Source organism: Nyctibius grandis, chromosome 13 (assembly GCF_013368605.1).
Source record: "Nyctibius grandis isolate bNycGra1 chromosome 13, bNycGra1.pri, whole genome shotgun sequence".
Lineage (NCBI taxonomy): Eukaryota > Metazoa > Chordata > Aves > Nyctibiiformes > Nyctibiidae > Nyctibius > Nyctibius grandis.
The window spans coordinates 4,674,779-4,701,966 of NC_090670.1; the positions used below are offsets into that span (position 1 = coordinate 4,674,779).

At 38.7% G+C, this 27,188-nt stretch overlaps 1 protein-coding gene across 1 annotated transcript in view; it reads left to right on the forward strand.

The window, feature by feature from the left end:
• The window catches only part of PCDH11X (protocadherin 11 X-linked), a 304,231-nt gene that overhangs the window by 167,777 nt on the left and 109,266 nt on the right, over nt 1-27,188 (forward strand). The window contains exon 3 of the mRNA XM_068412132.1: nt 16,579-16,650. Coding sequence (XP_068268233.1) covers nt 16,579-16,650 — 72 coding nt within the window. The remainder of the gene's footprint in view (nt 1-16,578; nt 16,651-27,188) is intronic.

Genomic DNA, 27,188 nt, shown 5'->3' on the forward strand with positions numbered 1-27,188 from the left:
GTAGTTAACTTCTTTAGATTTACTCTCATAGCTGATCAGCACTGGCTGATAATGAAGTGGATGATTTACGAATGCTAAGGGCATGGTTACGATGAACCTGCTGACATCTAAAAGCAGAAAAGAGCACGTTGAGCCTTGGGAAACCATAAAAGCTTTTTACGCTAGCGAATACTTACTGTGCATTAAGGAGCTGACCTTAATGCCCCAGCACATTTAACTTTTTTTTTCTTTTAAATTCCCTGAAATATTTTTTATTTTATTATTTTTTACTTCTCTGTGTTAAAAACTATTACAGCCTACAGCTTTCTCTCATAAAACTTGTAGTTCATTGATTTCTCTGAGAGTCAGAAACTAATTTTCCTATATTAACACACAAGATTGGAAGCTGACATGCTCTAGCAAGTACAGGTCGACATACCTCCTGGTACTGTCTAATGGTTTCTTCCATGAACTATTTTTGTTATTGCTGAAACACAGTTTACCACACTGTGTAACTTACTGAAATGATAACTGTTGAATGATTCAATGATTCTGCACGTTCTTCTGGCGCTGTGGTCACACGATCTATAGCAGTTTGGATGTGGGTTGTGATGAGAACCATGAAATGCCGTGTTGTGCCCTGCCTGCACCAGAAAAGTCATGTCCTCAGAGCTCTGACTTTGTTACTGAAATTAAGTCACTAGAGCACACACGTAGTGACATCTTGGCATAGCCTGCTTGTCGGCAGGAGATCTTGTGCTGTTCAGGGGCTTGTTTCACTCTGGAGAGAAGCTATGGTTTGCCAGCTTACATCAAACGTGTGCGGACAAATGCAAATCTGCAGAAACAAGAAACACTGTGTTGCTAAAACTGTAAAGTACACCAGCACTAACACGGGCAAATGTGAGTTGTTTATGAAAAATGTGTTAGAAGTGCCATAGGGTGGAATTATCACTTATAAAGATCTCACTCCCACAGCTTAGAATAGCTTAAAGGTGCTGGAAAATAAGTTTCTGCACTGCTCTCCAGAGATAGTGTCTATTTTGTCTTAATTATTATAGCTCTGAATATTGTTACTCTTTAATGCCATGTTGTAAAATCCATGATGTGCTCAGCACTCCAGCCATACAGCACACAAGATATTTTTTTATTCCTTTAAAAACCAACATATTCATTTAATTGATTTCCCCCACTTTTTGAACTAGAATTTTGTGAGCAGTTGCCATATAATTTACATGACCTACAAATACACCTGTGTGTGTCAGTACGTATATCCTCTCATGGCATGCTTTTCATTTTCTTCTGAGATGAATAGTGCCATTAATTTTGATATTTCTGTAGGAGCAGTATGTTTACCTTATCTGTATCCATTTTCTTCCTGCCTCTATGACCTATCTAATGCCATGGTGTTCTTTCCAAGATACAAAACCATCTCATGTGAAGTTGAGTTATTGACTTACTCCAGAAAGTTTGTACAGCTCGGTCTTTAATTATGCTCCAGATTGTTGAGCAGTCACTCTTGGTCGAGCTCCTTAATGGTATTTCTTTGCGTGGCCAGTTGAGATCAAGTCTTGGATCCTGACTTCTTTTTTTTCCTGCTGATACTTTTTTTTTCTGGTACTCTCTGTAACAGTGGGGCAAATAGAAAGAAGTGAAAGAAGCGTTCCAAAACTGTGAGATGGAAAGGCGTATCCTAAGAGAAGTTCTGTCTGTGGTGCACGTTGGTGTGTGTGTGTGTGAGCAGGTGGAGAACTCGTACTAGTTTAAGTAACTCTTTTCTGTGGGGCAGTGTGTTCACAGTGTTCCTGCCATCTTCAAGCTCTGATGGGCACTGATGGCAGTGAGACTGGGAGCACTGGTTGGTCTGTTGGCTCTGTCTGAACCCAGCTGTGATGGTAAATGCTTAATATGAAATCAGTCTTTCTCCACTGCCACAGAGAAATATAAAAAAAGGAGCATGATTACAACTTTCCTCTTGCAAGCAAGAGGTAAGTCTTCAGAAAAGTTGGAGGAGTCAAAGGATTGATTTGTTGTGAAGGATAGTTAGAGGAGACGGCAAATCAATTTGCTGAAGCAAGAAGTTTGTGGGAGGGTCTGCTAGGACTTGTGGCTAGGGAGGACTAAGTTAAATGATGCCCCGAAGTAAAATGATGTAGATAAAGGCGGACGTTTCTGAAATGAAAGGAAGGAATATAGAATTAAATGCAGATCTCAAAGCAGCAAAGAACCTACTCTTGTGCTTGGGAATTTATGATAGAGGTAAATTAAAGAAGCCAATTTTTGGCAGAAAATTGCTTGAAGAAGTTTTATAAGCTAGAGATAGCTTCATAAGGACTGACAAAGAAAGGGGGAAAAAAAATCTAATCCAAATATGTTTCTGGAAGAGAAATGTTACAATTTTTTAAAGTGAATCTCATTTCTGGTTGAGATATAATATTAAAGTTTTGTAAGGAGATAACTATTTAAGACTTTACTTGAGCTGTGTAATTTCCTTTATAACCATTTTAGCCTTTTATGATAAGATTCTTCCACGCTGATTTTTGCTGAAACAAACTGGTTTCCCTGAAGTGAATCAGTGGTATCTTATGCTACAGTAGAATATTTCTCTAACATAAGAGGTAAATGTAGGAAAAATTTGTAAATGGAGAAGTAGAAAAATTATTTCCACAGTGGATTTTTCTCTCTAAATCTTGTAATTTTGTAATAGTTCATGCATTTATAGGTATAATATGAAGGGAAGTTAAAGTATGAATTATGTATTGGTATTTCATCTAGTGAAGAGTGATTCTAGATTCTTTGTGTGATGAGTTGGGTAACATGGGAGGGACATGTAATTTAAATCTTTAGTGTGATTCATTGATGTGTTAAGAGTAGAAGTATAATATGTCATGGTACTTTGCTACCTTCTATTTATTGCTATTGGCCTTTCTAGGATTGTTTAAAGACTCTAAAAACTCCCTGACGTAACATAGTTCTTTGAAAATTGCCATGAAACACAGATGCGAGGTTATGTAAAATTCCTCACTCACAAGATTCAGGACAATGAAGGATTAGGTCTGTTGTCTTAAAGTTTATATTTATCGTATATATTTAACAAAGAAAATACCTTTGCATTTTTTATTTGATCTTTGGCTTCCCAGAAGTCTTCCTTCATCCCTGTTGTTACAACTTTTATCTAACATCAGTTGAGTGACACATGTTCATTTTGCTGTGTATCAAAAGCAGCTGGTTTTGGGGGAACCCTTTCATGTCATTTTCTTTGCATGTCATTTACCATCTTTATTAATTAGCTGTGATTTTTATATTTGCAGTGGTTAAATTTTCTTAGTATAATCAGTGTATGTCTACAAAGGAGAACAAATGACTTTTCATTCCCTGTTTCAAAAGGTTTGTCTTTTGGGGCTTTTCAGTTAATATCTTAATCAGCAGTGTCTCTTAGCACCCAGTGACTGAGCAGCAGTGACATTTTTGTTCTTCTCATTTTCGTTTTTATTCCAACTCTTTGTTTGCTAAAGAAACAGAATGGGATGATTGTTTTAGGATGTTGTCAGAATAGATTCCTTGGGCTGGCCGATATAAATCTTGCCGAGTGTACTTGTGCCAGGTATACCGCTGCATCGGGATTGAACATGGAAATTTTGAAGGGCATGAAAAGTTTATGGTGGTTGCTTTTTGAGTTCCACTTCACTAATGTTGAGCAGCACTGTATGTGCTCAACTACGTAGAGGAGGAAGGGGAAGAGGAGCTGGTGCGTTTGTGTAGCCAGCCTATCTGTACTGCTTGTGATTGCCTAGAAAATTCCATTTGGTTCAGTCAACAAGTTTTACATGCCTCTTCTTTCTTTCCAACCACTCCCTTTAAGATAAGTCTGGAATAGTAAAGAAAGGAAAAATATTATTTTTACCTTTGAATGCTGAGGCTTTATATATGTATAGATAGATCATAACAGATTTATATTCTTGTAATAAGGTCTAAGAGCCACTGTCATGTAAGTTGTGAGTGTTTCATATTCCTTAAGATTTTGAATTTACACCAGCAGGTTCAGTGCAATAATCCTGAGATAGCAGAATGTCTTTTATGAAATAAATAAATCATAGGTATTAGAGAAGATCATACAAGACTTGCATAACCCTTTAGAAAATTATCGCAATCTTTATAAGTGAAATTATTCCCAGTCTGTTGCGTATGGACAGAATAATGCACTTCATAACAAATTAATGAAAGTAGCTACTGTGTGTGATTTCACTGAAAGTGTGCTTAGTCTAAGACAAGTAGCAATTCAGTGTAAATAGTTTATAAATCCAGCAATGGCCATGTTTTTGCCTTTGCTTTTCACATGCTCCAAATGTTTATGTGCAAATCTCTTATGTTAAGTGAGATATACAAAACCCTCAACTTCCATCAGAATGATGCTTCAATGATTTTTATCTCATTAACTGTTTCTAAAAGCTCAAATTATTCCTGGAAGAATTAAAGCAATTCCCCCTAATAAGTAAACTGCCATTTTCTTTAACATGTATAAAAGCTCTGTGTACAAAACAGTAGCTCCTTTGGTATTGTTTTCCTTAATCCGCTGGGATGTATTTTTCTCTACAAAATAAACAAAAGAGGATGGTTTAAAATTATCTTTGTTTTTGTAAGGTCATATCTATGACCTTATCTACCTGAAAATAGAAATTCCAGGTTTTGCACTTTTTTCTAACAACTTGTAGAGTTTTGGTGGAAAAAATGGAGTTCTAAAGCTTGCAAAGCTTCCTATTTTTCTTTGTAAGCTGTCTCAAATTGAAGTCTCTGCTATCATGTCTTCACTATTTTTGGTGTTCAAACTAGCTAGAATTAAACCAGACCAGGCATGCGCACACGTTACCATGTTTTGGATTCAGCGTTAAAAAATCCTTTGCTAATGTATTTGCTGAAATTCCAAGAGTTTCAGATTCATCTGCTTAGGGCCAGCGCGTGTAACTGAGGTATCAGATCACCTAACTCATTCCCTCAGGTTTCACGTGCGCCGTATCTGTAACGTCCCGCTGGGAAGTCAGATGCAGAAAAGAACTATTTGCAGTGATTCAGAAAAAAGCTTGACTTATGCAATGCGTTGCTTAGTAAGAGTATCCTCTACAGTGTAACAGAGTCTCTTTTATAAATATGTATAGCAAAACCCAAATACATTTTCATCTAGTACACGTGAAATATTTGAGTTCTGGAGTGGCTCTGGAAATCAGAGAGAGAGAGAGCGTGCATGTAACTATGCATCTGTTTGGAAAGGTATCTTCAAAATTCTAATCTTCTACATTATGAAATCTATTTCCAATGTTCTAATGTATTACTTTGACAGCAGTTTTCTTCCCAGTCTTATCAAAGAGAGGACATTTTGTCTCTCATCTTGGTATTAGGAATAAAAATTGTCTGTTGCTTTAAAAATTACTTTATGTGTGACTCTGCTCTTTAGTTTGCCATTTTTTAAATCAGGAAAATGATGCCCCCAGAGTGATGCTAATATCAGTTTGTTATTGTTTTTTTTTTTTTTTAAAACATAAGGACTGAAAAGTTTTCCACTGCAGGCATTATTAGCGGAAAGGGACCTGCTTAAACTAATTTAATCATGTATTTATGGAAGGTTTGATTTCAGATACTATGTTCTGGGTTTTCTTTTTCTCTTTCTCCTGCCCTGCCCCACCCCAAGGGGGAAAACCAATCTCTCATTCAATAATTCATGAATAACAGAAAATAAAATAGAAAACATGGAAAGTGTCAGGAAATGTATTTGAGAAACAGTGTGTTGGGATTAAAATAAGCTTTAAAATAGATGGTGAGAATGCACTTGGACTCAGGTACAATACAGCTGGTAGAAGACAGTCAGAAATTGATTTATCTTAAGTAAAGACACCTCACAGGATTAAGTTTAGACATCCTTAACACCACTGTAACACCCGCTTGTCAGCGTTCTTCAGTACTTTAGAAATACTCCTCCTGCCTCGCCCATTATTTAAAGGACTTGGGTCTGCCCTGATCTCTTTGCATTCTTAATTCTTACCTCGTTTATAAAACCTATGGAGAGCATGGGGTTTATTTCTTCTTGCGTTCACTATGTCACCTTCTAAGCTTTATCTAACTGTCTTCAGCTACAATAGCAATAAAATTTTTCAGTAATGTGGACTTCAGCACAGGCTGTGTAATCCCTGTGGGTTGCTAATCTGTGCTGATCGGTGCACTGTTGCCATGTCGTTGCCACACTTGGTGCTGGGTACAATAGGAGTAGACAGACACTGCCTCTGCTGTGTGCCTCTGCTCTGAGCATATTTCTGATCGGAGTGTGGACATAAGATAACAGATGCACCAGAGGTAGTGCATGTATTATATACTTAAGTTTGAAAGCCATGCCAGTATGTGGGCCAAGGAATCTTGTCATGATGTCTAGACAATCAAGGGAGCATATCTATCTTATTCCAGCCTCCCTCAATCTATTTGTTGGGTCCATTAGTTGTACTTGTATATATGTAAAAACACACACATGCATAAACAAAACAAAAAAAATCCCCAACCAACCACCCCCCCAACTTAAACAAACAAACAAAAAACCTTAAAAAAAAAAAAAGACTCAAAACCCCCCTCAGAATTCTTCTGAGCCTGCCTGATTTGCACTCCTGCCCCCATGTCCCAGGCATACAAACCTACCATGAATATGGGAGCAGTTAATTATCAGTGAAATTCTGGCAGTGTTGTACCTTGGCCTCAGTAGCTTGTTTCTTGAGAATCCCTCAGCACTTCCAAAATCTCTTGCTTCTGTGCAGCCTCCCGAGACAATGTCCCCGGCCTGCCGAGGCTTCTGATGAGTTGTAGTTTCCCTCCTTCCAGAAAGGCAGCATAGCAGGCAGATTTATGTAGGTCAGCAAGAGAAGTAATTTCATAATGTTATTATTTATTATATTTAGCTGAAAAAAAAAAAAAAAAGAGAGGATTTTGTAATTCTTCCTGGAATAGAGTTACTATTCCCTTGACAGCAAACCCTATTAGCACAGCTAAATGAATGACATCAAGGTAGGTTTTTTCCTGTAACTTTAGAAGAAATTCCTGACATAGAGTTGAAGATACGGTTAGTATAACATATGAGTATTAGGGGAAATGTGGTGGGACTTTGTGGATGTCTGTGGATAGCAGTTTTCCCACTGGATCAAGTAAATAAGTATTTTCATATTGTTTTTGTTGACGGAAAGCTGACATGCATGGTTGTCTAAGGAAAGGGAAGAAACTGCAGGGAGGCAGAAAGGCACCAATTTCTTTCTGTAAACCAGAATGCAATACAACTTTAAATGGATTATACTGTAATAATCTGAGGTTTCGGACTCTATCCTGACCACATGTAAAGTAACAAATGACAGGAGAGTGCGATTACGTACATCTATGCTTATAAAAAGACTCATATATTTTTCTCAAGTTGTGCTGATATAGCCCACAGACATTCTTGGCTCCAGCGGGGCAATGATCTCCCTTGCACTGACCTGCCTTAGAGCAGATGGAGCTACTCTTACCTATGCTTACCCTTGGTGACTCCTACATGCGTTTCCTTGTTCCTCCCTATTTCACAAATTACACTGCATTCTATCTGAATTCTGTGCCATAGGTTAGGATATATGCTGCATAATTTACTCAGAGACTTGATAAGAAAAAAAAGTTATTTCCAAACATACTTTATCTCTTGAGGGATTATTTATGGTACAAGTGTCTGTTCTGGACATACTTTTGCCACCTGAGGAACAATCTGACTTTTTTATTTTACTTCATATACTAAGAACTACAATATGCACTAGAAAAATCAAACATGTTTTATAAGACAAATAGTCATGGCTAGGGATAAGGAATATAAATAGGATGACATCAAATGAAAAGAGCTGATGATCCAACAAGGCTTCTGTAGATCATGTTGTCTCTAATGTCAGGAGAATTGCAGATTAGTCGTGCTGCTCTTTATGAGTAAGCTTATTTATCAACTTTCTGGAAGAATCTAATTTAAGGTGGCACATTTTCCTTAGTTCTGCCACACTTCAAAGCTTAAAGTATCGGGGTTTGTCAGCCATTCTCTCCTGGCTGTAATCAGCATGTGAGATTCCCGTTCAGGCCTTTCTCCACCAGCCGGGTCCAGGCTACTCCTGGCCGACTCTGATAATGTAATTTTAGTTTGCTTGATTAGTAAAGTAAAAAAAAAACTAGGAAGCCTTAGCTTTTAACACCTTTATCCAGTTCAGACTTAATGTTCAGAGAGAAAGAGCAATTTAAATTGCAAATGTTTGTTATAAGAAGCTGGATTTCTATAAAGTAGAACTTAGTCACACCATAGAGAAAGACGATGACAAGCCCTAGGAAGAAAACTGTTTGGACAAGGTGGATACTGGCAGAGGCTCTGCTATTTTTCCTGAATTACCTACAGAAAGAGAAACTTTTTTTATGAAGGGATATAACTAGAAATGTGAATTTTAACAACTCTGGAGAAAATATGCAGGAATATAAAAAATCATAGTTTTGCTGCCATGTACTACATTTTTAACATGATGCTTTGTATGTGAGTCACAAAACGGATTTGTGTATGTTTATATTTGTTCTTTAAAAGCTAACTGGAGCTCAGGCGACTAAAACAAGTTGTTTGATATTATGCTATTTTTTTTCCCCTTTCACTTGATGTAAGAATACCGTAGCATATAATGACACACTAGTTTTATATATGTAAATACTTTCAAGGCAGAACATGTAGTGTGAGCATATTTTATCAGCTATTACCACTAAGATTTTTACATACAAGTACTAAAAAAAATGTTCAGTGGTTATCAAAATGTAAAGTAATTTTGCTCCTTTAGGATTATCTGAATTTGTGAGAATGCCTCTGTTCTTATATCAGAAGGAATTTAACTATGCATTGATTAAGAAATTGTTATCGTTTCTGAAATCCATGAAATTTGTTTAAGTATGTTAGCAATGATGTGCAAGGTAAAACAGAAGTGTAACGCAGTATCTGATTGTTACTTAAATGTAATAAAATCAGTGGAACAACAAAAGCTAGAGAAGCATATTCTCAAAGACAGGCATTTTCTAGGCATTCCAAAATGCTGATGTTCTTACAGAGAGCTTCAGGATAAATCCATATAATTCCTGTGCATGACATTTTGAAAAGACTGGAGCTGTGAATATCACACCTGATTGCTTTTAAGTCAAAAGCTTTCATGTGCAGGAAATAATGTTTCAATTAAAAAGAGAGAGAAGGAGGAGGTCATTTGACATTACTACATTGCATTCAAAATCATGTACAGAAAAAGAAAATTAGAGCACATTCAATAGGCAGCTGACTTAAAGCTGAACAGACTTAAATGTTTGTATCGCCTGTTCAAACAGTTGTTGGGTCACAAGTTTAGTATCAAATTGCTGTATCACATCTCAGAACTTGATGGTCTCAGTCTCTTGATTTTTGAAATTTTGCTACTGCTAGTTACCAAGTGCTTGGTTTTATCCTCCCTTGTTCCCACTTCAACTTTGTCGTCATTTAGTATCTGAAATCTATAAATTCCCTCTACTATAATTTCAGCTGTGAAGATACTGTGTAAGATTACAAATACTGACAGCAGGTGGAAAGAATTTCTGCCCCTTAGTGTACTGACTTTGCTTTGTGTTTTCCCATGTGAACTGTATTTGATTTACAATTAAAAGTGTATATATATGCACTTGTAAGATTAGTGAGCATTTTAATTTTTAATAGCATGTACAGTATCTGACATTTCGCTGGGGATTCAGGGGAAATCCTTTCTCCTTGCATAAAACCTATAGGATGCCTTTACCCTAAAATTGCTCTTGAAATAAATACTTTTTCTTGTAATGTTTGGAATAATTTCTTCCAAATGACATCTCCTTTCCTATAAGACGTTTGATTATTGAATCCTGAAATACAGATTTGGGGTTTGCTTATGGCTGCGTTTCTTTACAGGACCACTAAGAAAAAGATTTTGCCACGTGAAGATTCACTATGTATGGATGGATTTGCTAGCAGTATAAAAAACATTGTTCTTCTATGGATGACCTCCTTGCACAGAATGATAGTTTTATCCTTCTCTACATCATTATGTTTGCTGTACAAAAATCCTGCTGTGCTACATCATAATAACATGTAATCTTCTTGCTCAGTTTAGCTGAGATTTAAGGAGCCGCTGTTCATGGAAGCAGTTTTCTAAAGTCTGATCTATAATTTACCAGAATCAACCAGGCAAAAGAGCAAGAGGCTTTATAAGAGGGATACAGCCCTTAAAACTCTTAAATGAAGATTAGTTTAAAGTTTTACAATCCGGTACAGAACCATCTGGCAAATCTCATGTCAGGCTTTGTTAAACCTCTGAGTTTTCCTGGTATGCTGCAGTCATCCAACCCCCACCCCACACCCTGCCTTTATCTTCCATTCCCCTGTCTCCTGCCAGGCACCTGCTTTACTCATAGATGCGTTGGAACAAACAGAAGGAAATAAGTCAGCGAAGGGCTGATTTTTCTACAGGAATAGTATAACAGCTTTAAATGATGGAGGCTGTGGGTGTGCAGCACCTCTGGAAATTGTGCCCTTATAATTGCTGTCTGGCTGTATATGCACTAGGTGATTTATTGCATCTTTGAAGAGGTAATTGCAAGATAAAAGCTGCCTGTTGGCAGAACCATTAGAGACTTGCTGGGTTAAATTGTGGCTTTTGAGGCCAAGGAATCACTGGGAGGACATATAGCAATATCACAAGTCATTTCAATACTTTCTGAAAGGGAGCCGCAGTCGTTACAACCAAAACAGCGCTGAAGTTGTCAGTGATGATTCCAGGTTGCTGTTTGGTGTAGAAAGCTGGTTGTTCCCATTGTTCCTAAATCACATTTCAGGGCTCTAGACTCGGTTCCTCGCCGATACCTCCACAAAAGGGTTTTTGTCTGTGAGTTCCAAATTTTTTTTTTTATTCTTTGGCAAAAAGCAGACGTAATGTGTTTCTCAAACACAAAGCAAAACCCTCCCATATGAATTCTTACTAACATCTTGATTTCAGCTGTCCTATGGCTTTCCCATATACTTCTGTGTCATACAGATTTATTTTCATATTTATATAAAGCTTGGAAACATGGAACAAAAAAATTTGTTCTAGCAGTCTGTTACATAAAATTGTACTTTCTTCACTTAAATTAACCTTTCTGCTCACCTTTCACATGAAGGGTCTTAGGAGGCTGAGGGAGAAGACTGCAGGAATCCAATTACCTGAAATCAACTTAGAGGCAAGAAGGAGGCATTGTTAAGGGAGACAATCTCCTTCTCAGGCTCACAGCATTGCTCTGTCTCAGTGTGATAATAAAGATGTTCTGCCTGGACAGTGAAATTAGTATACATGATAATGTATAGTAAACAGTGAAGTCTGCAGTTCCTGTCTAAAAATGTAGCTTTTGGCCGTATACTTTAAAAATAACTAGAAAAGACAAAAGCTGCCCCAAATAAACATGTGGAATCCCAACCAGACTTCCATAATGTAACCTAGCTAATATACAACTTACAAAATGTCTTTTGCTGTTTGTTTCCTAAATCTCACTTGAAGCCACAGAGGATTTCAGCTTGAAAGACAATTTCATGAAACACTTTTTTTTTTTCTTTCCTCTAAAGCGCAGGAGTGGAACACTTTGAGTCAGACAATCTTAATGCTGCCGTAGCAATTTTGTAAGGCACCAGAGAAAAATGCATCATATTATCTTTGAATTTCAGTCTGCTTTTTCTTCTCGCAGCAATCAATAACCATTAGAATTATTCGTAGTAGTATCTGTCTAGATAATTTTAGGGCTTTTCCAGAAATCAAAATACATAAACCAAAATTGTCATGTTGTAGCTTTTTCTTTTAACTCTAATAAATCCAGATTTACTTTGAAGAAAAACAAAAAACTGTCAATAGGGAAGCAGGATGAAAGGGAGATGACACCTAACTGAACAGATCCAGTAGTTAATATTAGAATAAAAAGTTTGAGGACCAGAACAAATTCCCTTTGCAGCCTGGAAAAGTGATAGTCATTGAAAAATTAGTCATATCCATGGGTCAAGTTACTAGAAATTTCTATGATTATTTGAAAACCCCAACTCATGAAGCTGAGGCCGACCGATTGAACATAATTTCCCTTTTTGCTGGAAAGAAGTTAAGGACTTTCCCACAATTTTAGAGTATGTATTTTGTATTAGAGGTGGCTGCGTGGCAGCTCAGGAGTCCTGGCTGTAAGGGAGGCAAAGGGCTATGGCAGGCCGGGCAGCCAGGAGTGCAGCTCGAGGTGGTTTTGGCAGAGGCAGAGGGTGGGCAGCTGCCTGCGGAGCAGGGTGGTGTTGGCATGTGCGGCTGGACGTGGCAGCTTCCTCTGGCTGCTGCTCCTTGTGTGATGCACTGGGGATCAGAGGCAAAAGGGAGAGCTCAGAGGGTGGCTGTCGGACAGGATCGCAGGGAATGGGCATCCCTCTTCCTCAGTCACCTGCATCCCACCTTCCTGACCTACACAGGGGACGGGCAGGGCAGGATCTGAGACAGAGCGAGCTGGACTAGTACTTAGGGCAGAGAGGGGATGGGGTTGAGTCTGATGGAGAAAATAGGTTGAGCAAATCGGTATTGTCTTGTTACAGATCAGCCAAACCTGTACTGGGAGCCCGGCAGCGTAGGGGGAGAATGCCATCGGAAGGGAGATCTTCTGTGTGTGTACAGTTGTTGTAAGATTAATTTGAATTATCTCAGGTGCACAAGAGATTTCCCCCTCATACTTCACAGTGGGGACCACCAGTGTGGCGTCTTAAAGATAACAAAGAAGTCTGACTTAAAACGATGACTTTCATAAACTTTAAAATCCATTTTACAATTTATTTTCTCTGGTAGATTTTGGAAGTGTGAATATTACCTGTCAAACTGTCATAAGTAATTATATGTTTGTTAACTTATTGTTCCTAATAAACAACAGAAAATATTCATGATGAATTCCATTTTTCCCTAAATAAAGATTTAATAACTACTTTAAATATTAAAGCTTTCTTTTGCTGTTACAACTAGACAGAAAATTCTAAATATCAGCAAAATTTTTTGTGCACAATCTTTTTACTACCTGGCCATTATGCTGGACTTTATTGATTGCTACCATAATTGATCAGGGTAATTCCTAGGTGGTCAGGTGGATGACTAATGTGACTGGCTGTATGATGAGTCAGCAAACAAACTCTTATTTCATACTGTCTCACTGAAAATACCTGAAAAATGGACTTTCTTTGGACAGACAGGATTGTCTGGCCTTGGGGAACAGTTGATAGGAGTAGTGTGTTTCCCACTGAGCAAAAGGGATTACTGAGATAAAAGAAACTTTTACAGCCAGGAAGACCTTACGTGGTTTCTTGTCTTTTTTTTGCCTTTCCCCAGTGCACGTACCAGGGCAGTGACATGGGGTGTCAGGTAATGATGTAGAGCAAAATGAGTCTCCCTCAGTTCAGGCAGAGGGGGGACCTCAGAAGGCAGGAGATCCTAAGAAGGATGAATGGTAGGAACTGAACCAGTTGTCTGGATATGCCCCATGCTTGCGGAGTGGTAGTTGGCTGTAACAGAAGTGACAGGTGGTTCATCAAACATGAAAAGAACCTAATTTATTCCAGAAGTCAAGCCTGCCTGCTAGAGAAATTGTAATCGGTGTGTGTATAAGAGCTAAGGGACCTTTAATGGCACTGCTGAAACCATAATGTAATATCCAGGTTGAAATCTTTCCATCTTTATCTCATTATGAGTACAATTTGCTTCTATGTGTGAAACTTAAATGTCAAATTGAGGAAGTGGAGGGAACATAAACAAAAGACTGTGGGCATATTCTGTTGTTTCTTTAGAGGAATTGTAGAAGCTGCAGAAGGCTGTGGGAAGATGCCCCAAGCAAAATGGGGGGATAAAGTCTTCCAAAAACTTCCCACTTTTAGTAAGAGCTTCTTCATCTGTGCTGGAAGAAAGAAGCTCCTGAGCGGATTGTCTTCTTAAAAAAAAAAAAAATAAAAAGGTGAATAAAAAATAAAAAAGTGAATAAGCACTGCTTATAAGATCTATTAAGAATGTGTGTATATCTCAGTGAGGGGTGAGTAGGGAGCTTGTATGCTAGAAGCACAACTTCTATAGTAGCAGGTAGTTCAGGACAGGTATTTGCGCAATTTGAGTTTTGCAGCATGCAGAGTTGGAAGCTGCAGCAGATGTGCTGCTAGTTAGCAGTTCAGGTGCTGGTTCATCATAAGCTCCCTCGTGTGTAGTCACAGTTCACGTATAAGATGTTTTTCTACACTGAAAAGTGGCAATGCAACGCTTCCAGGTTCTCCATGGTGAAGCAGAGCTGTGCAGTGTGTTAGGGCCTTTAATTTTTAGAGCTCAATGCCTTTGGTTCTGAAACAGCATTGTAAAAAGGGAACGAGAGCTAGAAAGAAGCTGGGTGCTGTGCGTGGAAAGCCTGTAGACGCTGAAAGCAGTTACTGCTTGGTTTTTGCTTTAGTCCATGTGGCCAGGACGCAGGCTGCTGACTGCCTAGTAGTTGCCCCAGAATCTGCTCTATTTTTGCTCTTGCTGTTTTGTCACTACTTTCTGATGCTTGTCTTCAGAGGGGTGAAAGGGTCTCTTTGGGTGCTGGGCAGTGGAAACAGTGGGAAGTAAATGAAGAACACAAGGTGCTAGTCTGTAAGAAATTCAGCGTTAAGAGGTGTTTGAGCCTTCATTAAGTCATGTCTAAGATTTAGAGCATGGTTTTCAAGTGTTACTCAAACGTTTTATGTATTGTCTCACATGTATGTTTGCATCCCTTTTCTTCATGTGCTCATACACTTGCTTTTTGCTTTTTCTCTCTGCTCTAAACTAGAACTGACTGGGCAAATTTTGTATAAAAAAACTGATGTGAAATTCCAAGGAAAACTGTTTCTCAAGAGATAGTGTGATTTTTCATGTCAGTTCCTGGCAGGTTATCCCATATGGAATTATTATGGTATCTTGGCACCACAATTGATATGTTTAATAATTTTCATTATGTGTTTGGGTCCCTTTGATACTTGATTATTACATTTAAAGATTATAAGGTAGAACACATTTGCTTTTGAACATATGAAAAACACAACCTTCCCTTTCCATATGCATTCATTTTAACTCCGTTTAGCATTCACTAAATCTGTGGTTATTTCTTTTTTCTTTTGAAATGCACTTATTGTTCTGTTTCAAGAATGAATCATGTTCTGTAGCTACCCCAAAATACAGCATAACAAAAATGGTAAAAATGATTGCCTGTAATCTGTTGTTACAGGCAATCCAACCTGCCAAAACAAAATTGCCCTTTAATAAGGTGGTTTTTTGAAATGAGCCCTGTGAATGCTCCATGCTAACTGAAGTTGCCCACAAATTCTGTGCTTAAAAACTGTTTCCTTTTAAGTGGCCATATTTTACTATATATGACAGAAAATCCAATGGCACATATCTCCTTCTCTTTGTCAGTCCTCGCAGTCTCCATGGGCACTTAGATCACTCTGATGTGAGACCTGGATAAGATGCTATTTATATTACGTATTGTCAACAGCTATATCCAAAGGGTAGTACACTAGAGATGTTGTATTTCAGGAGGAGGAAAATCCTGGCACTACTTAAATAGTTTATTTCAGCGAGGACCTTTTTTGTGAATGTCATTGTTTCCATTTTATGACAGAAGGAATTCAGGGAGAAAGAAAATATGAGAGACTTGTCGATATTTTTGCAGCAATGTGTAAAGTTCCTTCCCTGGGAAATTCATATGGAGAAAACTTAAAAGGAGCCAACATCCTATTCAATGCCCAGTCCCAGTGCTCAGAAATCTGACACATTTATTATTGAAGCAGAGCCATTACAGATATTAACAAATATTTGCAGGATGTTTTGGTAATATTTAAAAAAAAAAGAAGCTTGAAGGTTCAACAAGTCTAATTCTATGAAGACTACTTTAATCTTTTTGATGGTACCAACTTTTGATTTGGGGTGGTAGATTTTGAAATATTGCAAGGTAGTGAAAAGTTGAAGAGACAAGAAGCCGTTAACTGCTCAGTCTTCTGGCTCTGGCTCCAAAGAGCATTAAGGAAAGGCAAGGGCTTCCCTGCCTGCGTAATGCAGAGTTTAAAAAAGTTTTCCATAATATTTCTTTTAATTCACCTATTTAAGTTAGCTCCACTGCAGTCTGTGTCCTTTTTCAGGGTGTCCATAGCCCAGCCTGGGGAGGAAACAGCAGAGAAACCAGAGTCAAGTTGTCTCTGAAATCCTGCTGCTGAACCTTACTCTGTTGGCAAATCATTTCATATTGTTTGAGGTTTTAATCTGTACACACAGATGAAGGTGTGTACCCCCACACCTTGAAAGTTAAAGCAACTCTATAAAAATTAAGTTACTTAGCTGCAAAAATATCAGACCTACAGTCTACTCCAAATGTATGCAGTCGTCATACATTACCATTATTTTGTATGAATTTTGTACCTGACTGTTGTATTCCCTCAAGGGAAATTAATGCTGAATGCTGATAGAGTGGTTGAATACATAACTGATGCATATTTTTCTCTCCTAAAAGCACACAAAAGAAATGGGAAGGCCACAAACTCCTTTGAAAGAGACAACCTTGGAGCCTTGGACTCAGCCACAGGTAGGCTGGAACAACTTTTCTGATAATATGTTTTTCTTTAATGGTGGTTTCTACAAGTCTTCACAGAATTAATTTGGGGCTCTAAAGAAAAGCTGCAAGAGGTAGCTCTGTGGTTCGTGGCATCGTATGTCAAAATGGATTGTTCTGGTGTTTGGCTGCCCAGACTATTGGTAGTGTCCTTTTAGTTGAAGTCTCTGTTTTTTTTCTAAGGGAGGAGTGCCAGGATTATCTTGCCTTCAGTTTGTGGTCCTTACATGCTTAAAAAACATTGCAGAACTTTACAAAACAAAGCTGCTTTTTGAATGGTGTGTCAATAAACTGTGAGCATCTCCTGACGTAGAAACAAAGATTGTGGAACTTTGTTATTTTGAAAGGACAGTTTGAAAGATAAGCCTTTTACGTCATAAGGATTTATCAAAAAATGAAGCAATACTTAATCATGCAAAAAAAAAGATAAAGAAAGAGGGAGATTTCTATACAACATTTACCTTCCTTAATACAAAATGTTTTGGATGTTTTGGCCTTGCAGTTGTATACTTACTTGAGCAAATTCGTTGTTATAAATTTCTTTCATGCGGGAATTCAGGGCTATTTTTGCTATATATTCACTGTATATCACTGTACTGTACTACACGTTGCAATATGTGGCTTTGGAGGTGATGGGGGGGAAGAAAAGAGCCAGTTCATCGTGTAGGTGAAACTGGATGTTGCTGTTCCAAGGATAAAGATTGGGGCTGTAAGAGAGAAGGCACTGGAGCGTGGTGGAGATGGAGTAGGGAGCTGGGAAGACCAACCTGGAGAATCAGGCTGTTTCTGCAAGTTCCCAGGAGAAGATAGCTGCTGCTTTTTGTGGATGTGGGGGCATTTTTCCTTTAGCAGCTACCACATGTGTGATGCATATGGCACAGTGCCTCTTCCTGACAGAAGCACCTACCTCTGCTTTGCAGGGTTCATCTCTTGCTAAGGGCAGCTGTGAATCTATAGCTGTAATGCCCAAGTTGAGAGTTTGCTGGCAGAGGTAGCAACCCCTGATCTGTAATTACAGTGTGACTGGAGTCTAAGCAGGCTCTGCCTCATATTTTCAGGCCGTAAGCACTCTGCCCAAACAAATATTGTCCTGTTTAGTTTTTACAAACTACGTATACGAAATCCTAGAACTTAGGCTTGTTCTAGAGGCATGTTTACTCCAAAAGCAAGTGGCAAACACAATGTAGGAATTTAGGAGTAGAAATGAAAAAAAAACCCCTCACATCTCTGTTACTGCTACCGTTGTTCATGCTTGAGTGCCTTTTTTTAATGAGTTGCAATGCTAACTGTGCAGGCTTTCATGGTACAATCTATACAGCTGATTAAAATACTGTAGATCTTAAATGGTAAATTCTTCACTGTAGTCACAGATATGTGATTTATGTTTGTGCACCTCTGCACACAGAAAGAAGATAGAGATCTGTAAATGTGCAAGCCTTGTGTGGTAGGGAAATCCCTCAGCTGTTACTCTCTGAAACACAGGATCTTCCCTCCTTCCTGAAGAAAAAGCTCCCAGGTGCAGCGTGTGCCCTGGCTGTTTCCAGCTACTGCGTGGCCGAACCTCCAAAGGCCTCTATCCAGGCAGCTGCTAATCGCACCAGTTAAGTGTGCATTGATCTGTGTCTGCAATCAATAATGTTTATGTGCAGGACCACAGGAGCTTGCTATGGTCCATAGTTGCTAATAGACAGTAACTCCTTATGTGCAGGAACAAAACTGCGGAGGAAAGTGTTTCATTCCAGCAGTTACTGCTAAACAGCTAATGAATCATTAAGGGAGGGCTAACAAGCTCCTCCTGTTTCCTTGCCTACAGCATGTGTTGCAGAGCAGGCAGGGAGAGAGCTTGGCATTGGGGCTGGGCTTCAGTTTGTGGGCACGGAAGAGAGAATTTTGGCTTCTGAGTTGTGAGAGGAGGAGACGAAGCAGCTCGATGCCATGATTGTCATTTAGGGGGGCCCTGGTGCATGAACGTGGGTGACAGAGGTGAGCTTTTGCAAGAGCTGGTTTGTGTGACTGCTGCTGGCAGCATTGTCAAAGAAATGTCCCAGTGCTGATGAGGATCTGTGTTCGTCCTGAGTATACGGACTATCACCATGTTATCTGATCACTTCTGAAAGCTGCATTTGCCACCGCTGCATTTAGTAACTACATGGATTAAAATGTGTGAAATGTTTTCTTCATTCCTATTCATTTTGGGGGAAAAAAAAAAATCTGCTTTTTAGAAAAATATGTCCGAAGAAGCTAACACCAATATGCTTTTTTATTTTGTGGAGAGAAGAAATGTAATCAACAAAATCAAAATCTGCTGGAACCATTATTGTAGCAGAAAATTAAATTAGTTGTTAATTCTTTCATGGATGTAATTCTGGCCCCTGCAAATCTCTCCTTCGATATTTTGTGTAAAGTGAGTAAAAATTCATGGCATGGATAAAAGCTTTGTCTATTTTATGAGCAACAGGCAAATGATCCAAATGGTGCTCATAAAGCAAATGGTTCCCAACTCTAAAAGGAGGAGGAATATATTTAAAAGCTGCTAGAATGAACGATGAATAAAACTTCTATTTACGAGAAGGTGTTATTTACATGGAAGTTTTTGAGTCCCCCCCCCACCTCAAAGGGAGAGACTCAGTACTTTTCTCTACTTAATAATAACAATAAAAAATCATTACATTTTCTTGGGCTACTTACTGCCGTTCAATGTTGAGAGCTGTCGTGGGATGTGTTTTATCAGCAGAGAGCGCGAACGAAATAGCTGAGAGCACAGTTTTGGTGTGCAGGGCCAAAGAGTCAGTGAAGCAGAAAGTACCACATCTGGCCCCCAGTATCCTGAGGTGAGAAGCTGGTACCTATTAGCGGTTGGGCAATTTCACACAGAGGTTATAGTCTGGGGAAACGAGAAACGGTGCGTTTTGTGCCGAGGGAGGGAAGGCTTTATGTCTCCTCATCTGCCATGGCTCTCACCTCTGTTACTTGCTCAAGGTCTCATCTTGGAAGCAGCCAGGTAGCTGAAAATTTTGCAACTGAACTATTCAATTACACAAAAAATAAGTAACTGTAGTGCTTTGTCAAGCTCATTTCTTATGCTGTGGTGGATTTTTTTGTTCTTGGTTTTGGGGTGGTTTGTTGTTTTTTTCCTTTTTGGCTGTGGTTTAATAAGTTACTAGAGCAATATGTCATCGCCAGTGTGGGAATTCTTTTTCATGGCCATGCCTTTTAACTTGCAGTTTTCTGTACCTTTTTCTGTGAACTCCGTGAATGGAAACGGATGTTACTGCCTGGAAAATAAAGTATGAGAGACTCGTTCCGATAAATTCGGGACAAGACCTTTGCAGATAAGGAACTTGTGTGGTAGTAGTTGCCCAAATAAACTTGTCGTTGGTTTACAAGCTTTATTTAAATGCTAAATACCATATATTGCTGTGGTTATGTTTTTTGCTGCTTTGCCTGATTAAACATTTAGCTGATAAACCCTGTCAAGGCTGTTCAGAGCTACTGCAGTTAAGATTACGTATTTACAGCCTCTATTTTTATGGTCAGTTAAAACCAGGATAACTTAAAATCTAACTGATCTGTGATTGTTTAAAATTTTGAAGTTGCTGATACTATTTTAAATTCTGAACTTTGTGTGGTAACAGCATGAAATAATATTGATTACAATGTTTCTGATACAGAAACAAATTTCTTTATTCTTCCAAATTAGTAGGAGGATAAATCTAGAAAGAGAGAGAATAAGGATTTACCAAAATAAGGAAAAGAGCAATTATTAAAGTTATATAGCTTAAGACTGCAGTAATGTCGAATAACATGGCAGATAGAGCAAAAATCCTACTCTTTTCCTGGCCCAAATGTAGCATAATTACTTTAATGAATGCGTTAATATGTCCCCTTTATTCCTCATGCTCTTCCTCCTTCACAGTCCACGTTGTCACTGGAAACCCAGACAATGATGACCTTGAAGGTTTATAGCTCTCCTCAAAGTTCTCTTTGAGGGTTAAATATCCAAGCACCGAGATTTGTCAGGCTCAGGTAGTGTGGACTCATGTGCATCTTACAAATAAGCAACATGTAGCACCAACATGGCTTTATTACCACCTGGTGTAATGGTGGTGCATTGCCACAGCAATGAGCGTGACAAGCAGGAGCAATAAGATACAGGCCAGGTGCAACCATTTGTCTCTCAAAAGCAGAAGAGGAAAAGAATTTGTTTCCTCTTTTGTGTCTATAGTTTTGTTTTCTCTTTGTTCATGTGCACAGAGCAGTCCTTTTCTCTCTTTTTTTTTTTTTTTTGAGCAGAATTACTTTTTGTGGAAAGGCAAAAACACTCGGACTGAAATCTAATTACAAATGATAGAGTGCAGTATTTTTCTGCTCAATTTTAAAGAATCACTTTATAATCTTGGAACAGTGGATAACAACATCACTAATCCAATATTTTAACAGTAAATACGTTTGATGATGGGAATTGCTACACTAATCTTATATCCCTCCACAGTATAGTTAAGAAATCCACAGGGGGTTTTACTAATCAGTTTTTGTAAAGTAAATCAAGTCATATAATTCTCGTTCCCTCTAAATGCCGGGCAACTGCAGGCAGAACCACGTGCAGTATTTTTTGTTCCTTCCATCACTTTTGTACCCTAATCTGCAGCCACGCTCTCCCTTCAATATACAAGAGAGAGACTTCTGGAGAGGAAAGGCTCTGAGCAGCCTCTGACAGAGGTGTTTTCTGAGGTGAGCTGGCGATTCACCTTGTTCCCCTCGCCTGCCGTGCTGGGAAGGGATGGAGCGAGTCCACCTCCTGCACGTAGGTGAAGAGCAGCCACTAATAAATATAATCTGACCATGTTCGCTACTATGCTTCTTATACATCTAGTTTAAGCTACTTAGCTTAGACCCCAATTTTACTGCAATATTACAATATGGCTTGTGGTTTTCTCTTGTTTTAAAAAAAACTGTCCAAACTAAAATAGTTTTCTTTTTTTGAATTATAAACACTGTTTTACATTAGGAAAGAATATTAAAAATGATGGTTAAATATTTGAAGAGAGGCAACTAATAATAATTCTGTGCGTATTTTCTTCCCACAGTTCATGGGAACTGAATTATTTGTCACGAAGTCCTGGTGTGCTCTGTTTACTTAGCTCACAGCTTTAGCCTTTAGGATTTGAAATCAGTGAAAGTCAGAATGAAAGTGAAGCTTTATTTTTGACTCTGTGTCTTCAGTTTAGATACAAACCAGTCATCTGAATAGACTTATACAGTCTAGTTATACCTTGGTTTTATTTAGTATTTAGAATCTGTGTGCTCAAAATATTCACATTTTATTTGGTGCCTTAATAAATTTACATATGCCTCAAGTATATTTCTCATTTAATGAAACTTCAGTTGGAATCCTGAGTTCTGACACAAAAGGCTTGGTAAATTAAAACAAAACAAAAATTATCCAGATCAGTGTAGAAGGTGTAAGGATTCTAAATGCTATTAGAGTTGCTGATATAAATATACGAACTCTTTTTGAACAATCCAATCTGAAAACGTGATTTTTTTTTTTGTCTCTTAAAAGGGAGGCCTCACAAACTAGAAGCCAACTGGAAGCAAACAGTTGTTTTGCTCTCATTTGAATACCAGCAGGAATGAAATAGTATTTTATTAAGAAACTTAAGAGAAAAACACACTAATTTTTTCACTCTGAAAGTAATTGTAGTGGATACCCTCATAAACATTTAATCTTTCCAGCAGCAGCTAGTGCAGTACCTGGCTGCCAAAAGGTACAAACCTGACTTCTCACAGATAGCAACGCTACTCATTTTAGCTGTCTTTCTAGGTTATAATCTGTATTTCTGACATTCTATGCAAATAATGTATCCAGAAATCAGGATACAGCTCTGGAAGGTAACTTAAAGGAAAGGCAATTTATTAATTGGAAATGGGCATTAACCATTTCCTGTATAGTGATACTTTTCCCCGATTATTCCATTTAATACGGAATAGAAGAATACCAGTATGCCGGATATGAAACTGTATATCAGCATATGTTGTGGCTGTGTTAGGCCACTGGGAGTATTCAACTGTAAATTTAAAAAGTGAAGAGGTGTTTGCAAATAAAAAACTTAATTATCACCTAAATAAAGACTTATTCTGTGGTGGAGCAGGGTTGCTTAGATAACCTGGCCAACAGGAAGAACTCTATTAATCTAGTAAGATTTTGGTACATTTGATTTATGTATATATAAAAACATATATTTTTTTCAAGGTCTAGTTTTGCCAAAGCATATGAGCCTTGGAAGTTAGTAGCTGATGTAGCTGAAAAGTCACTTAGAGAAAATGAGAAAAAAAAGGAGGATATCGGAGTTGTGAGCACTGAATTTACTATTGATTTCAGCAGGGGAGACCATTGCAAAGGCAGAAAAAATTCCCATTTCGTTTATCTGTCTGTTTTCCAGACCAGCTCATGATTCTATGATTAAAAACTCTCGATTTGAGCTAAGCTACAGTTCTCTTATGAGTTAATTAAAATAAATGAGAACTCTACAGACAGTTTCCATATGGTTTACTCAGTATATTTTCAGGCGTTTAACTGTGCAGAAGGAGAAAACCAGTTGCTTTGGGGGTTGTATCTCTGAGGACAGGCACTTGCATGTTTGTCTCTGTCAGACTGTTCCATGTATTTTCAGAACCTGAATGTCAAAACTGCTGAGTGGAAAATTAGGGGATAGTAAAGGTTTCAGGTCCTTACTACCTTGAGATATTTAAATCTTTTCTAAGTCATTCTCTGAGACTTTGAAGAACATCTTTTCCTTTTTTGTCCACCATGACAGCAATGTTGTCTGCCTAATTACTCTGACTCACGCTGTTAAATCTTTTTCTTCCTCTTGCTTCTGACATGTCGGTGTTGTGATTACAGACTTGAACAGTGGTGTAAATGAGGGAAAGAATTGGTAACAGGAGGGGGGAACTCCGCTTTAGAGCATCACCTGGGAATTCAGCCTAGTGTGCATGAGAACAGGTAACCCCAGAAAGTGTCCTGTCAGCGTGCATCGTACTGGAGCTGCAGGAGGGAGCTGTACTGCTCAGCGCAGGCAGCTGATTTATTCTCCATTGCCATACGCTGAGTTGGAGGAGATGGGGTGCTTAGTAGTGAAATATCCAGTGACTTTGTTTAAAAAGGGCAGGTAGACAGCTACTCCTTCATCTTGTGAGATACCAAAAGACCTGTCAGTGTCTAAGTAAATCACCACGGACCTGCTTGCAGAAAATGTAGATGACATCTTCGAGGTGCTTAGTTATCTACCGGGACACTCAGAACGGCTTTCCTCCCCACGGTATTTCTTCTGTCATCACCCGTTTGGCAAGAAAGCAGAGACGTCCCCATTATTTAAGAGAACGCACGGAGTAACAAAATCATTAAGTTGCATTGAACTGTAACTTACTTGCTCTGAGCTGCGCTCAACGTGCATAAATCTTCAAACAGAAACCATAAACGAGGCGTGATTCATCGAGGTGTCCGTTTTTCCAGTGTCCGCTTCGCTGTCACTCGCAGAGCAGTTAGCTGTAATGTAAGGCGGGAGCCGTGCACTGGCACAGATCCATCCTCTTCACTGCTGCAGCTGGCGGGCCTATTTATGCATCTCAGAATAGAAGGAGTGGTCTGAAAAGCTTTTGGAAAGCATGACCATAATAAAAGCTTTCTGGTGTTATGTTTAAACCTTAAAAATGGAATATCGGCTTCAGCGTGGACCTTTGTGTGAAGAGTGAGTGTGGAAGTGTTGAGCTTTAAACTGTCTTTTAATCTCTTGAGGTTTTTTTTCCCCACACTATGCTTTTAGGAAACTTTTAACCACTTTTTCTTGGTGGTGTTTTTGTTTGATGGTGATGTGTTTGGTTGGGTTTTTTTGGCAGGTTGCTATAAAATTATCCAAAGTTTAATAAGAACATTTACAATGTTTAAGGATGTTATGCCTTCCCTCCTGATGAATTAGTGCAGCAAATATTGATTTCCTGGACAGCAAATGCAGGCACTGTCACAGGCACTGTCATAAAGTCTTGTCACAGGGAATAACAGAAGTTAGCACTAGATGCATCATGTGAGCTCTTCACCTGGACATGTCCATCCTGGTCATGATTCTGTAATGCTGAATGTTTTACTGTTGATCATGATGGAAGAAGACTGAAACCCAGTATTAGCTTTCAGGTAAGAGGGACAAATTATTCACAAATGCTGTTAGGGCCCCCAGTACACACTGACCAAACCGTAGTTCATGTGTCTTCAACGTTGAAAATAGTTTTTGACTGAATTTAGTTAACTGAAGTGAGATATTTCCCCAGCCCGTTCCGTTATGTGATTAACGTTGTGTATCCATAGTGGCAACGGTGGCTCTGGGCTGCTGTTGCCAGGTCACTTACCCTCTCAGTCAGTTTCTCAGCTATGAAATCATTTGTTTTTCTTGAAGGATATTTTATGGACTGAATAATTTTTTGGCTGCAAATTATTGCATATAAAGCAGATACGCTCCAACTTGGTGCCCCGATGGCTATACGGTAATGGATATTATGTATCCATTCAAAGCCCAAACGAGATTAACACCACTGTTCTCTCCATCTGCCTTTGAGAAAGAATCCAATAAATAACGAGGCATATAAGGGAAGATTATCACATTACATTCAGCATTTACAGTGTGTGTATTAATTTTTGTAAGGAGACAGGCGCCCACTCAGAGTGGGCAGGCGCTGCTGTGCCGCGGAGAGAGCCTGTGCTGAGCTCCCTTACCCCGAGCAGCGCTGGCCTTGGAGACGGTCAGTTCTCGCTCCTCGGGCTGTGCCTCACGGGCTTACTGGCAAGCAAAGCTGTAAGGTGCTTCTGGTTAATATTTTATTGATTGCCTCTATCTAAAAGGGACTGCAAAATAGGGAGCGGGTAAAAAAAACAAGCGTTATAGAGATTTTGCCTATTCTGCTAGCTTTTGGTTGCAGATGCCGTGCTGGGAGTGTCAGAGTCCAGCCTGGCCACATGGCTCCCTTGCGTGCGCCCCCTGGTCTACATCCACGGGGCTGTGCACTGTGTAGGGAAGCAAGTGTGTCCTCTCATAATTAGTTCAACACATAAGACCTTCTTCCAGATCTCTTCCTTCTGTCTTGCATGTTCTCCCCTGTCATATTCCTGCAAAGCAGGAGCAGTTACTGAATTTCAAGCCATGATTCCAAGCTATTTCTGTCCATCTGACTGAGCCTGCCTCTGTCATCTTCCAGCAGCACAAGTTTTTGTAACAGTTGGAGAAAAATCACAGGGGGTCTCAAAAAGATGGTGGCTTGGAATCGGTTGTCACTGAAATGGTGTATCCAGCTTGCAGTCTGCCTGCTTGTAACTGAAGGACACAGATGAACAGCATAGTGTATGTGCTAACTCTGAAGATGCTTAAAATAGATTTGTATAACACAGTATTTGTCTTCTCTTAGAAATGAAAATATTTTTGTTTAGCAACTAACTCTGCTTCGATGATGGAAGGTAGTAATTTGGTATATATAATTCTTCCAGTGTATGAACTTCTTCTTTTGGAAGGCTCCTAGAACAGTCTTCCATGCTGTTATGAATACAAATTTTACAAACTGCTTATAATTGATTTGTTTATTTATGAAGTTAAATTAGGGAAAATGCCATTAGAAAAGAATGCCAGGTTCCAGATAGTAGATGTTAGTGCTGCAGACCAAGACACTAGTTTGGAAGATGCCGACTAAAACATTATATTTTGACTTTGTTTTGACATGCCTCTGTGCTTTCCCAAATACCACACAAGGATAGTAAAAATATTTGTTGTGCATTATGCTGTTTTTCTAACTCTAACACATACTAGAAGCAGCTCAGACCCAGAATGGAATTAATGTTGCAAAGACTGTGGCAGTGGTTGGTGTTTGTAGCAGAATTCATCATCCCTGAAAAGATGCATATTCTACTGCTTTGTTTCTAAATCCATAAATTTTCACCAGTAACACAGTACTTTGTAACGTGATGAATTTCACTATATGGCTGCAATATATGGATGGTGTAAGCTATGAAACAAGAGAGAAATCATGCTTTATGTTTTATTTGTCATGCCCTCTCTTTGTGCTACTGTTGTCCCTCAGGATTTTATTCTAAATTCCTCTTCACTCTTGGGCAAAGATTCGTGTTAAATAGTCAATTTACCACAAGCTGCCACCACTTGTAGAAACGTTCTCTCCCGAGGCACCCATAATCAGTTACTGCAATGGCCAAGATTAGTTTTAGGTGCTCATTTTTACAGTTCAAGGTGTTCAGGACAGTATCATCCTAATCTGAAGTACTAACAATTCCCCAAGTATTTACAATATGGGGACATTTTTAGTACTGGGTTGTTTATCTGGTAATATTGTATAGTTACATTTTTACTCTCCAAATTGCTGTAGTTCTTGGGTCTGTGATTCAGATAACATCATAAAATACCATCTTCTTTATCTGTATGTTTAATACAAAACGTATGTTTACTAGAGGGTCTCGA